The sequence below is a fragment of the Globicephala melas genome, chromosome 6 (genome assembly GCF_963455315.2).
Source record: "Globicephala melas chromosome 6, mGloMel1.2, whole genome shotgun sequence".
In the NCBI taxonomy this organism is placed as follows: Eukaryota; Metazoa; Chordata; class Mammalia; order Artiodactyla; family Delphinidae; genus Globicephala; species Globicephala melas.
The window spans coordinates 12166198-12177365 of NC_083319.1; the positions used below are offsets into that span (position 1 = coordinate 12166198).

Consider the following 11168-nt stretch of genomic DNA (forward strand, 5'->3'; position numbering starts at 1 on the left):
GATGGACGGACTAATGACAGCCTCATCCTCTGTAAAATCTGTACAGCGACGCCTTTCTGCTTCCTGCTGGGGGGAGTGGTAGAAATAACCTGTGTGAAGCCCGTGGCACAGTGCCTACTTGTGGATATTATTTTAAGCATTTTTCTGAGACTCCCACCTGCCCCAATATACCTAACACGCTCACCCCCAGACGTGGTCCCGTTCTACAGGTCTATGTTCTTTTTCATGTTCTTTTCCATTATGGTTTATTACAAGATATTAAATATAGTTCCCTGTGCTATACAGTAGGACCTTGTTGTTTATCTGTTTTATATGTAGTAGTTTGTATCTGCTGATCCCAAACTCCTGATTTATACCCCCCTTTCCCCTTTGGTAACCATAAGTTTTTCTATGTCTGCGAGTCTGTTTCTGTTTTGTAAATAAGTTCATTTGTATCATATTTTAGGTTCCACATATAAGTGATATCATGTGATATTTGTCTTTCTCTGTCTGATTTACTTCACTTAGTACGATAATCTCTAGGTCCATCCATGTTGCTGCAAATGGCATCATTTCATTCCTTCGTATGGCTGAGTAATATTCCATTGTATATATGTATCACATCTTCTTTATCCATTCATTTATCAATGGACATTTAGGTTACTTCCATGTCTTGGGCTATTGTGAATAGTGCTGCTATGTACATTGGGGTGCATGTGTCCTTTCACATTAGAGTTTTCTCTGGATATATACCCAGGAGTGGGATTGCAGGATCACAAGACAACTCTAGTTTTTTTGTGGGTTTTTTTGACAACTCTGGTTTTTTAAGGAACCTCCATAACATTCTCCATAATGGCTGCACCAATTTACATTCCCACCAACAGTGTAGGAGGGTTCCCTTTTCTCCACACCAGAGAGGGGACCCTCTTATACTGCAGCCACGAGCTGAGGAAAGGGGCATGTGCCTGGCGGGGATCCAGAAGAGGGGTGAAGCTGGTGTGTGCGGGGCCTAGTCTCTCCAGTACGCTGGCTTCCAGTCATTCCCTTAGCAAACTTTCCTCTGCACTAACGCTGTGCCATGGGTGGGGAGAGAAAGAAGAACGTGCCAGGGCCCCTGCCCTCGAGGACCTCCACTCAGAAATAGAATTGCAAGAGGTTCAACTGTATTAACGAAGCGCTAAACCACGCAGCCCAAGGAGAAGCCAGCTCTATCTAGGGAGAAAACTCTGCTGGGAGCTCCAGGAAAGCTTTGTAGGAGTGCGGTTTGAGCTGAGTCTTGCAGGCCAAGGGCAATCAGTGCACCAGGCAAAGGCAAGGGCAGGTGGCAGGAGGTGGCAGGGAAGGAACACAGAGGTGGGCGGGGCCAGGCGCAAAGCACGGTGTCTGCCGTGCTTGGAGCTTGGACTTGGCGGCCCTCACCCCGCCCACCCCGCCCACCCAGTGTGTTCCACGAGCTCCCCAGAATGCAGCCTGAGGCAGGGTGCCTGCCCCCCTCCTCGGGAGAACAGTCCAGTGCTGGCGAGTGAGAGCGGGTCCCCCAAACTTTTAAACAGACGTGTAAGTCGTTCCAGACACACCTGAACATTAGTATCGCTGACATTTTACCCACCGCATGAAGCCACAGTTCAGAGCAGCAGGCTTGCAGGTGTGAAGCGGGAGAGTGATGAGGTCAGGGCTGTGATTCAGAACAGGATTCCAGTGGCCCTCCTGCTGGGCCTTGTTTCATGTCCCGGTGGACGAGGCAGGAACCGGGCAGCCTAGCCCCTGTGCTGGCCAGGGCACGTTTCTGCAGGTCAGATCCTCCCACCCTCTCTCCTGAGTTCAGAGGAGAATGAGCCTCCTAGGCCATGCTCCCGCCAGTCCAGGACAGGCTGAGATACGTCTTGTCCCTGACACGCAGCAAGGCAGCCTGGGAGAGGAGAGGAACGCTGTGACCTCCCTGTGCAGCCCCCGGACAAGTGGCTTCCCCTCTCTGAGCCTCAGCCTCCCCTTCAGTAAGAGGACAAAAGTCTTTGCCTGGCTAACTTCCAGGGACAATGCGAGGAAATGAAGGGTTCAGGTGTGACAGTGCTGGGGAGCTCACAGCCCTGGGCGCCAGCTTTGGTTCCACTTTTAGAAGGGCAGCATATATTTGGGGAACAACTGGCTTATGACTGGTGATGGTGGACCATAGCAGCAGCCGATCACAATCCACTCTCCCAACCCCCACAGGGAGAGCTGCTGTCCCTCACTTACTCTCCAGCCCTGGTTCCCATGCGCTTTTTTGGACATGTTTCCTCTTCCTGAAATGAAACTGGAAAGGAATTGCATCATATAAGGCAAAGAAAGGAGACTGCTCTGGCTGGGGGTGGAGGGGAGAGGAGATAGCCCCCCATCAGGTACCCCTGTGTCTCCTACCCCACCCACCTCCCCAAAGTTCACCATTGCCCCTGGGATCCTCGGTGTGCGTCCAGCCCGCTGTACAGGGCAGAGGCGTGGGCTGCCTGCTCCCCAGCCGCGTGCCGGAGCAGCAGCCATGGGGCCGGGATTTGAACCAGGGGCTGCGGGGTCCAGCTCCCCTCTCCCAAGCACACACCTCTCACGGGCCCTGGTCAGTGTATAATTCATAAAAGCTGGCGTGGAGTTTCTCTGGGCTGTGTATGTGTTTGTGTTTATAGAGGTAGAGCTCACAGGTGGCTGACAAGGGAGATGTATTTTTTATAACAATGAATATTTAATTTCCACATCACAGATGAAAAAGACTCTCTGAAGAGGCATCTGAGGGAGACTCCAGAGAGCGGCCGCTAATCAGAAAAGGGCCTTCTCGCGAGTGCCCTTCCACATGGCTCACTTTCTTCTTTAGCTTTTTTATTTTTTATTTTTTCCTGATTATTGAAGTAGATATGCACATTGGAGAAAACGGAGAAGACACAAAAATAAAATTAGGCAGAGGGGAAAAAATCCATAATCCACTAGCTTTTTAAATTTTTTAATTTATTTATTTTGGGGGGCTGCTTTGGGTCTTCGTTGCTGCGAGTGGGCTTTCCCTAGTTGCGGCGAGCGGGGGCTACTCTTCGTTGTGGTGCGTGGGCTTCTCACTGCAGTGGCTTCTCCAATGCAGGGGACATGGGTCCCCTAGCTTTTGTTGACATTTAGACACATACCTTTCCAGTCTTTTTTCTGTGCATTTTTCCATAAGCAGATGAGAGAGAATGCAGTATAACTGCAATTCTGCATCCTGACTTGTAGATTTTTCTTTATAAACATTATAGTTAATGGGAGGATACTCTTCAGCCAACCATACCATAATTCACCTCACCAGGTTCCTACTGCGGAAGTTCAGGTTGTCTCATGTTTTATAAACATAGCAGTAATGAACATCTTTGTGCATAATTTGTTGCTACATTGGGGTTATCTAAATGGAAGTGGAATCACAAGGTCATAGATGCATTTAAGGCTCTTGACACAGGTGGCAAACCCACAGTTTCTTTTCTGTTTGGGACCAGCTTCCTCACTGTGGGGCCCGTCAGGCCTTCTCCAGGCAGCCTCCTCCGCGGCCGGCAGAGGGAGGCCAGGGTCAGGTGCGGAGCCTCAGGCCTCCTTCCCACCCCGCCACGTGGAGTACCGAGGTGCCTCCTAACTGTTTTCTCTCTTGTCTTCCTCCGCCCCAGCCTCGTAAAGCCCTTGCGACACTATGCTGTCTTCCTCTCCGAAGACTCCTCTGACGATGAATGCCAGCGGGAAGAGGGCCCGAGCTCTGGCTTCACCGAAAGCTTTTTCTTCTCCGCTCCCTTTGAATGGTCTCTCCTTCCTTCTTCCATTTCCCTGAGCTCGGCTTGGTGACTCTCCGGGGCCACTTGGAGGGCTGGGGGTGGCCAGCTTGCGCTTGTGTGTGGGGAGGGGGTCTGGGACTGCTGCCTTCCGGTGCCAGCTTGCAGGACGGACGCCCCCTCTGTGTGCCTCCTCTCAGGGCGTCATTCTGCCAGCCCCATGGGGGCTGTGACCATGGGGTGAGGTGACAAGAGTGACTGGGCTCTAGAGGTGTGAGACAGGAGCACGGGTCTCATTCCTTTGGGGAAAATGCACTTGGCTGTTAACGGGATTGGTGGCTGCGGTTTCAGCTACAGTTGGCCTGGTCGTTGCTGCCCGAGTCTTCCTTTATCTCAGCACATCTTGGAAAGCCATGGAGATGGAGCGTCAGATTTTAAGTTTTCAAACAACGTTACCGATGAGGAATGTTTGTATTAATGCTGGCATGTCCAAAGGTTTTACTGACCTGCCTGACTTCAAGATAATTTTTATCATTATTATTTATAGCCTCAGCCTTCTTCTAATTACAAATTGCAATAAAGAAAGAAAGAAAAAGAAGGTTCACCACGATCCAGCCGCCCCTGGAATTGGGCTTTGATGGCCGCCCTTTCTTTGCAATTCCTGCCTCTCCACGCACAGGCTTTTCAGGGCTGGGACTGAGCAAAGGGACAGCTTTGGTTCTGTGTGTATTTGTTTGCATGGTGTTTTTAATGGAAGCCTCTAGGGGAAGGGAACTGCCCATTGCTGAACACACACAGCAACCCTTCGGGGAGTAAACCGTTACAGCCAGATTATAGAAGAAGGACTCTTCCCCCACCTTCCCCCTCCCAGCCCCCTTCACCATCTCCCTGCTCCCAGTCTCTCCCCCGAGGCTGGGCCTGTGAGTTCCTTGGGGCACCTGATAAACCCAACAGCTCTGCTCCTGCCACTGCCCGCCCCCCGGGGGAGGAGGGTCCTGGCCCTTTCTGCCACCAGCTCACCTGTGACCACGGGCAAGTCAGTCCCCTCCTGATGTCCTCACCTAGAATAGTGGCCTAAGCCAGTGTTGCCCAAGCTTGGAATGCCACCTGGTCTGTACAGTGAATCTTATTCTTTAAAACTAGAAGAGAAGCCTTATCCTAAGCAATAATATTCATGGTATCATAGGCTTAATATATGTTATTTCTATTATTAATTAAAGTAAAGATAGCATCATTGGAATAAGAAAAGTTCATCCATGTATCAACTTAAAATCACCTTGCAGGTAAAGGCACCCACACAGGTAATGTCCAAGGACTCTCCCACCACGGAGTCCAGCAGGTCACGTTCTTTTTAAATTAATTGATGCCTTAATTATTTAAAATAATGCTCACTTCCTGAGCCACGATCTATGAAAAGCATAGGCTTTTGTGTGTGTTTAAAAGGGAAGTGGCCATCTTAACTCAAAGCAAAATGGGTTCCTTCTAAAGAACTCTACTTCCTTAACTACGAAGCACACTGGCTTTTCTTTATCTCCTTCACTGTGTTCAAACTTGGTTAAAGGAGCTTGGTCAGATGGCTTAGTCAGAACAAGTGAGAGACTTTGGAAGTCTCTCATACTTGGCTTCCATTTCCATCTCTTGCCAGGTGCTGTGTGACATAGGTTCCATTACTTAGCCTCTCTGAGCTTCAGTTTCCTCATCTATAAAGTGGGGGGTGTGAGTCCTACTTCGTGGGCTGCCTGTGTGGCTTCAGGGAGTTAGTACAGTCTGATGCAGTCCTTGCCAAGAGTCAGGGCTGTTAGTTGAGCCCCTTCCCTCTGCCAACTGTCCCCTGCCCAGGTTCGTGCAAGTGGGCCTCCAGGACCAGTAGGTGGCACCCTTCCCCCACTTTACCAGAGCCGTGGGCAGTTTCTGCCTGACCCAGGAGCCAGAGCCTCATGGTTGGAGGAGGTGGGATGCTGCTCTGGCCCGGGCTCCACTAGAGGTCTGGGCAGCGTTCTCCAGGTACCCCGGGGCTCAGGCTTGTGAGAAGGGGTAGCAAGAGGCACCCTGTGTCACCTGCACCTGGTTGACTGCAAGGTTTTGGTGCATGAATGCTGCTAACAGCCTCAGCATGCCTGCTGGGCACCAGGCACTGTATTTGCTCATGTAGTCTCCACCACCAGCTGCAGGGGAGTGCAGCCTGGAATGGGGGAGCGTATGAGGCTCAGAGAGGTGGTGACTTGCCCAAGGTCCCACAGGAAGAGATGGCACCAGGGCTGGAACTGAGGTCTGCACAGGCTGAGGCCCAGGTGGTTCCCCACTGAGGATCCTGGGGTGCACTGGGCAGCTCCCTGGGGAGAGTTCCCCGAGCTCAGTTCCCACGAGCTGTTCCCAGGACCTGCTGCAGGGGTGGGAGCGCAGACAGTGGGCTCAGGATTGAGTCTTCCTGCCTGTTCCCTCTCCAGACGTGTCCTATTCCTCACGCCTTGTGTGAATGGCGTGTGAGCCCACTAGCCAGTTCTGCGGTGGGTCCTGTGGTTTGGAGGAAACTAAGTGGGCCCCCCAGTGCAAGCTAGAGCCAGAGCAACTTGCCCAAGGTCCCTGAGTGAACAGAAGCCATGTTCAGCTCAGGTCTGTCAGAGTGCCGCTGCCCAGACGCCTACACTCTCAGGGACCCAGGACAGCTCTCCTCTCCCAAGGCTCCCGGGTGTGCTCCCCGAGGCCTGGAAGTTCTCGGGGGTGAGGGCTGCTTGCTCCTCCCGGGGAGGCTCTGAGTAGGAGAATCCAACCTGCTCTGCCTCCTCCCAGGCCGCAGCCGTATCGGACACTCAAGGAGTCAGACAGCGCTGGAGACGAGGCGGAGAGCCCTGAGCAGCGAGCGCGGGAGCCTGTGGGCCCCACCCCAGCTCCGCCCGACCGGGCTGCCAGCATCGACCTCCTGGAGGACGTCTTCAGCAGCCTCGACATGGAGGTCCCACTGCAGCCGCTGGGCCAGGCCAAAAGCTTGGAGGACCTTCGGCCCCCCAAAGACCTGAGGGAGCAGCCGGGGACCTTTGACTATCAGGTATGCTGGGGAGGGGCGGGGGGCGCTGGCTGGGGGTGCTTTCTGCACAGGAGGTAGATTTCCCCATGTGACAGTAAAAGACACCAAGGGAGAAACAGTGACTTTTCTGAGGTCCTCAGCCAACACTCAGAGTCACTCTGACTGCAAATCCTGCCAGGCCGGCCAATGGCCAGACCCCCCCGCACCCCCTCTGCCCCGCTCACAGGGATCACTGGAGAAGATGCTGGAGCCTGATGGAAATCTGCCCCCCACTTCTGCTTATGCATCAGAGGTGGGCAGGGCTATGACCCCTGGTGGAACTGGGATTAATGATCCCAACCCCACCAAGCCTCCTTGGAGAGCCTGTGAATCAAAGTTCCTGGGCTCTGGATATTAGCATGTGACCCCTGACCTTCCTTGTGACTTTCAGTCAGGCACACCTCCTCTCTGTGCCTCGGTTTCCTCACTTGTGACTGGGGGCTGCTGACTCTGCAGTCCTTGGGTCACAGTGTGGAATTCACAGAGCTCCCACGCATCTGATGATTCACGCTTGCCCCTCTGCAGGGAATTGCTATTCCCAGGCTGCCCACGAGGGAGCTCAGGCCAGGAGAAGGGATGTGACGCCCAGGTCGTGGGCCCTATAGGTGGCAGAGCTGGGACTTGAGCCCAGCCCTCCTATTTCCTTCCCAGCCAGTGTGCCTTCTCCCAGGCCCCGAGCCTCACTTGCCCTCTTGGGCTAATGGGTGGTTGAAAGTGCCCGCACGCTTTGAAAAGTAAAATGGGCCACCCCAGTAGAGGGTCAGTAGGTGGAGTCCTTTTCCTAAAACTACTTGGCAGCACTGAAAAGACAGAGCTTTCTCGGGAGGCCCTTTGTGCCACCCAGTGAGAGAATCCCGGCCTCTAGTGCAGACAGACCTGGGCTTGCTTTCTGCCGCCGACCTGGGCCGAGCCCCCAACTGCTCTGGGTCTCAGGGACTAGTCAGCCACATTCCCGGGACCACAGTCCCAGTGTCCACCTGGCACACAGGAGGGCGGGGGGGGGAGGGGCACATGCTGCCTGCCAGTCTGTCTCAGGTCAGCCTGTGGTCATTGCCTCCCTCATTCCCTCTAACAGAGGCTGGACCTGGGCAGGAGTGAGAGGAGCTGTGGGATGCCGGGAGCCTTGAAGCTCGCCCACCCACACAACAAGCTCTGGAGCCTGGGCCAGGACGACATGGCCGTCCCCAGCAAGCCTCCTGCCACCTCCCCCGAGAAGCCCTCGGCCCTGCTTGGGAAATCCCCGGCCCTGCCCAGCAGGCCCCAGAACCGGGACGGCATCCTGAACCCCACCGACAAGGAGGAGGTGCCCACCCCCACTCTGGGCAGCATCACCATCCCCCGGCCCCAGGGCAGGAAGACCCCGGAGCTGGGCATCGTGCCCCCGCCCCCCACTGCCCGCCCGGCCAAGCTCCAGGCTGCCGGCACTGCCCTCGGCGACTTCTCCTCAGAGCGGCTGCAGGCGGAGCGGGAAAGGCGGGCTGCCCTGGGCTCAGCCGCGATCCCCGGGCTCCACCCCAGCGCTGCCCCCCAAGACCCCACCGAACTGCTCCAGCCACTCAGCCTGGCCCCGGAGGCTGCGGGCACAGGCAGTGATGCCCTGCTGGCCCTCCTGGACCCACTTAGCACAGCCTGGTCAGGCAGTACCCTTCCACCAGGTCCTACAGCCCCAAATGTAGCCACCCCATTTACTCCCCAGTTTAGCTTCCCCCCCATGGGGACCCCCACCCCATTTCCACAGCCATCACTCAACCCCTTTGTCCCATCTGTGCCAGCGACACTGCCTGCCATGCCCCTGGTCTCCACGCCAGCTGGGCCTTTTGGGGCCCCTCCTGCTTCCCTGGGGCCTGCTTTTGCCCCCAGCCTCCTGCTGTCCAGTTCTGGCTTCTGTGCCCCACAGAGGTCTCAGCCCAACCTTTCTGCCCTCTCCATGCCCAACCTCTTTGGCCAGATGCCCATGGGTGCCCACTCCCTGCAGCCCCTGGGTCCCCCAGCAGTCACCCCTTCAAGGATCCGAACATTGCCCTTGGCCCGCTCAAGTGCCAGGGCCGCCGAGGCCAAGCAAGGGCTGGCGCTAAGGCCTGGAGACACCCCACTCCTTCCTCCCAGAGCCCCCCAGGGCCTGGAGCCAGCGCTGCAGCCATCTGCTCCACGAGAGGCCAGAGACCCCTTTGAGGATTTGTTACGGAAAACCAAGCAAGATGTGAGCCCGGCCCCAGCCCCCGGCTCAGTGGAGCAGCTCAGGAAGCAGTGGGAGACCTTCGAGTGAGCGGGCGCTGAGTGCTGGGGGCGAGCTGAGGCCCGGCTGCCCACTGCGGCAGCTCTGCGGCTGGCCGGCCCTGCTTCCCCTGCTGCTATTTCTGTCCAGGTTCTACTGGTGGGAAGGGTTGGGAGCCCTCTCTGCTGCCCCTCCTCCTCTCCACACTGCCCATCTCTGGAGAACGGCACCAGTTCCAGCCTGGGAATCAACCCAGCTCCTGGGCACTTGTCCTGCTCTGCCACCACCCCTCCCCTGCACCCCTGATTGGGTTTTGCACTAGAGAGGTCATCTGGGCCGATGATTGCCCCAGACCCCATCCTACCCAGCTTCCTTCTGGAAACTGCCCACCAGGAGCCCCACGCCGCCTCAGGATGTGTCCTCCTGAGCCCTGTTCTCCTGCCCCAACTGCAGCCCAGCCCTGCACACCCCACCTTGATGGGCGCAGGCATTGGCAGTACCCTCGGCATGAGCTCGTCTGCACGAGACGCACATGGTCTGGAGTTTGCAGTAAGGAACCCCCCTCCCAGGCTGGAGGAGCTACTGGCAAGGCATTTCCAAATCCTCTCTAGCAATATGCACACTCATTCTTTCCTGAGTCTTCACCCCAACCCCCAAACTTCGTTTTTCTGGCTTGGTAGGGACTTGGGGGCTGAGGCATCCTTGCAATCCCTCCGGGTAGCCAAAGCAAGCCCCAGACAGCCCTGCGTGGGGCCCGAGAGCACCAGCAACTCTGATCTGTAGACGACAAAACAGCAACAGGTAAATCTGAGAGCACCAGGAGGGGTCAGGCTGCCGCCCCGCACTCTCCCTCTGGTCCCCACAGGTTCTCCTGGTCTTGAGTTACTGTCAAGCGGGACTCGGCCTCTTGCTGAGTGGGTCTAAGGGGGCAGAGTTGAGGAGCAGACACCCACATTCCCACTGGAAGACCAGGCTTAGCACCACAGAGGCGCAGGAGTCCCAGCTGCCTGGCAGCTTGGGGCAGGAGGGCGCCGAGCCCCTCTCCAGGCCCCTGGGGAGTGGGCGGGCCTGGCCTCTCGCGCTTCTTGCAGCCTGGAGGCAGGAGAAGGGCTTGGAGCCGCCCCTCCCTATTTCCCGGAGGCCAGCCTCCCCAAAGCTAAGTTGAAACGTTTTGTTATTGTTTCTTTTATCTTTCTTTTCCTTTTTACTTTATTGATTTGATGAATCTTGAAATTGACTAGTTTCAATAAACCAAGTTAAAATGTGGCCCAACCATTTAAAAAAACAACCATCTGAGACATGCAGGAAATTCGGAGCATTTTGACCTCATTTCTCATTTCCTATTTGTGAACGGTCAGACATACAGTCTCAGGGGTGTCTGGCGGGGCAGGGGAGTTCCTGGAGACCTCGTAACCCCGGGGAGCCTGGTCAGCATCCGAGGGGCTAGGAGACCACCCCTCAGGTTTGCTCTGACGCGGGGTGTGAAGAGCTGCTGGCCCAGCACGCAGCCCCTTCCTCCGTCAGTCATAGCCCCTCGGGCAAGTCTTCTAAGTCTCGGCAGTGTCCTCTGGCTGTTGGAAGCGGGGGAGCTGTGTCATGTCTGGGCCATGTGGGCACCTCTAGGACACTCAGGTGTTTCAGTAGAGATTCCAGATCCACCCACCCTGGGCAGACCCCTGAGCCCCATCAGGTATAGGGTAGCCCACCCAGTGGGCAGAGTCTAAGGCAAGAGGTACCAGGTGGCCCCAGGGAAGTGGAGCCCAGCCCCTGGTCTCCCTGGCTTGCTGGGGCCTGGTGGCAAGCGCTCCACATTCACATGAGCGCTGCTGTCTCTCCACTTGCTGGACTGAATGTGAAAATCCAAGGATGAATTGTGTGTGTGCGTTCAATAAAATCTTCTTGGGGAGAAGGCTGGTATCCCTGTGTCCTGAGGAAGCTCTGCGGGGAGGCGAGGCCTCAGGCATCTTCAGCATCCCTGTTTGCAGAGGTAGAGGCCAGGCTTGGAGCAGTCAGGGAAGGCTTTGACGCCTGGCCCACTCCTAAGCCTGTTACCATTCGGGCCTCTGAGCCCAGCTTAGCCCCTTCTTCTTACAAGCAGGACCCAGGGGCTGGACTGGTCACAGGTGTGCACAGGCCTGCCGGGTCCACGGAGCAGGGCTGC

General features: G+C 55.9%; 1 protein-coding gene across 2 annotated transcripts in view; it reads left to right on the forward strand.

Annotated features, from left to right (window-relative positions):
* DENND1A (DENN domain containing 1A) overlaps positions 1–10916 on the forward strand; it is a 532587-nt gene extending 521671 nt beyond the window's left edge. The window contains exons 20-22 of one of the 2 annotated variants that reach the window (XM_070045680.1): positions 3630–3758; positions 6519–6774; positions 7868–10916. In XM_070045680.1, coding sequence (XP_069901781.1) covers positions 3630–3758; positions 6519–6774; positions 7868–9058 — 1576 coding nt within the window. In that variant the 3' untranslated portion in view covers positions 9059–10916. The remainder of the gene's footprint in view (positions 1–3629; positions 3759–6518; positions 6775–7867) is intronic. The other variant, XM_060300451.1, reaches the window with a different exon arrangement.
* Positions 10917–11168: the final 252 nt, after the last annotated feature.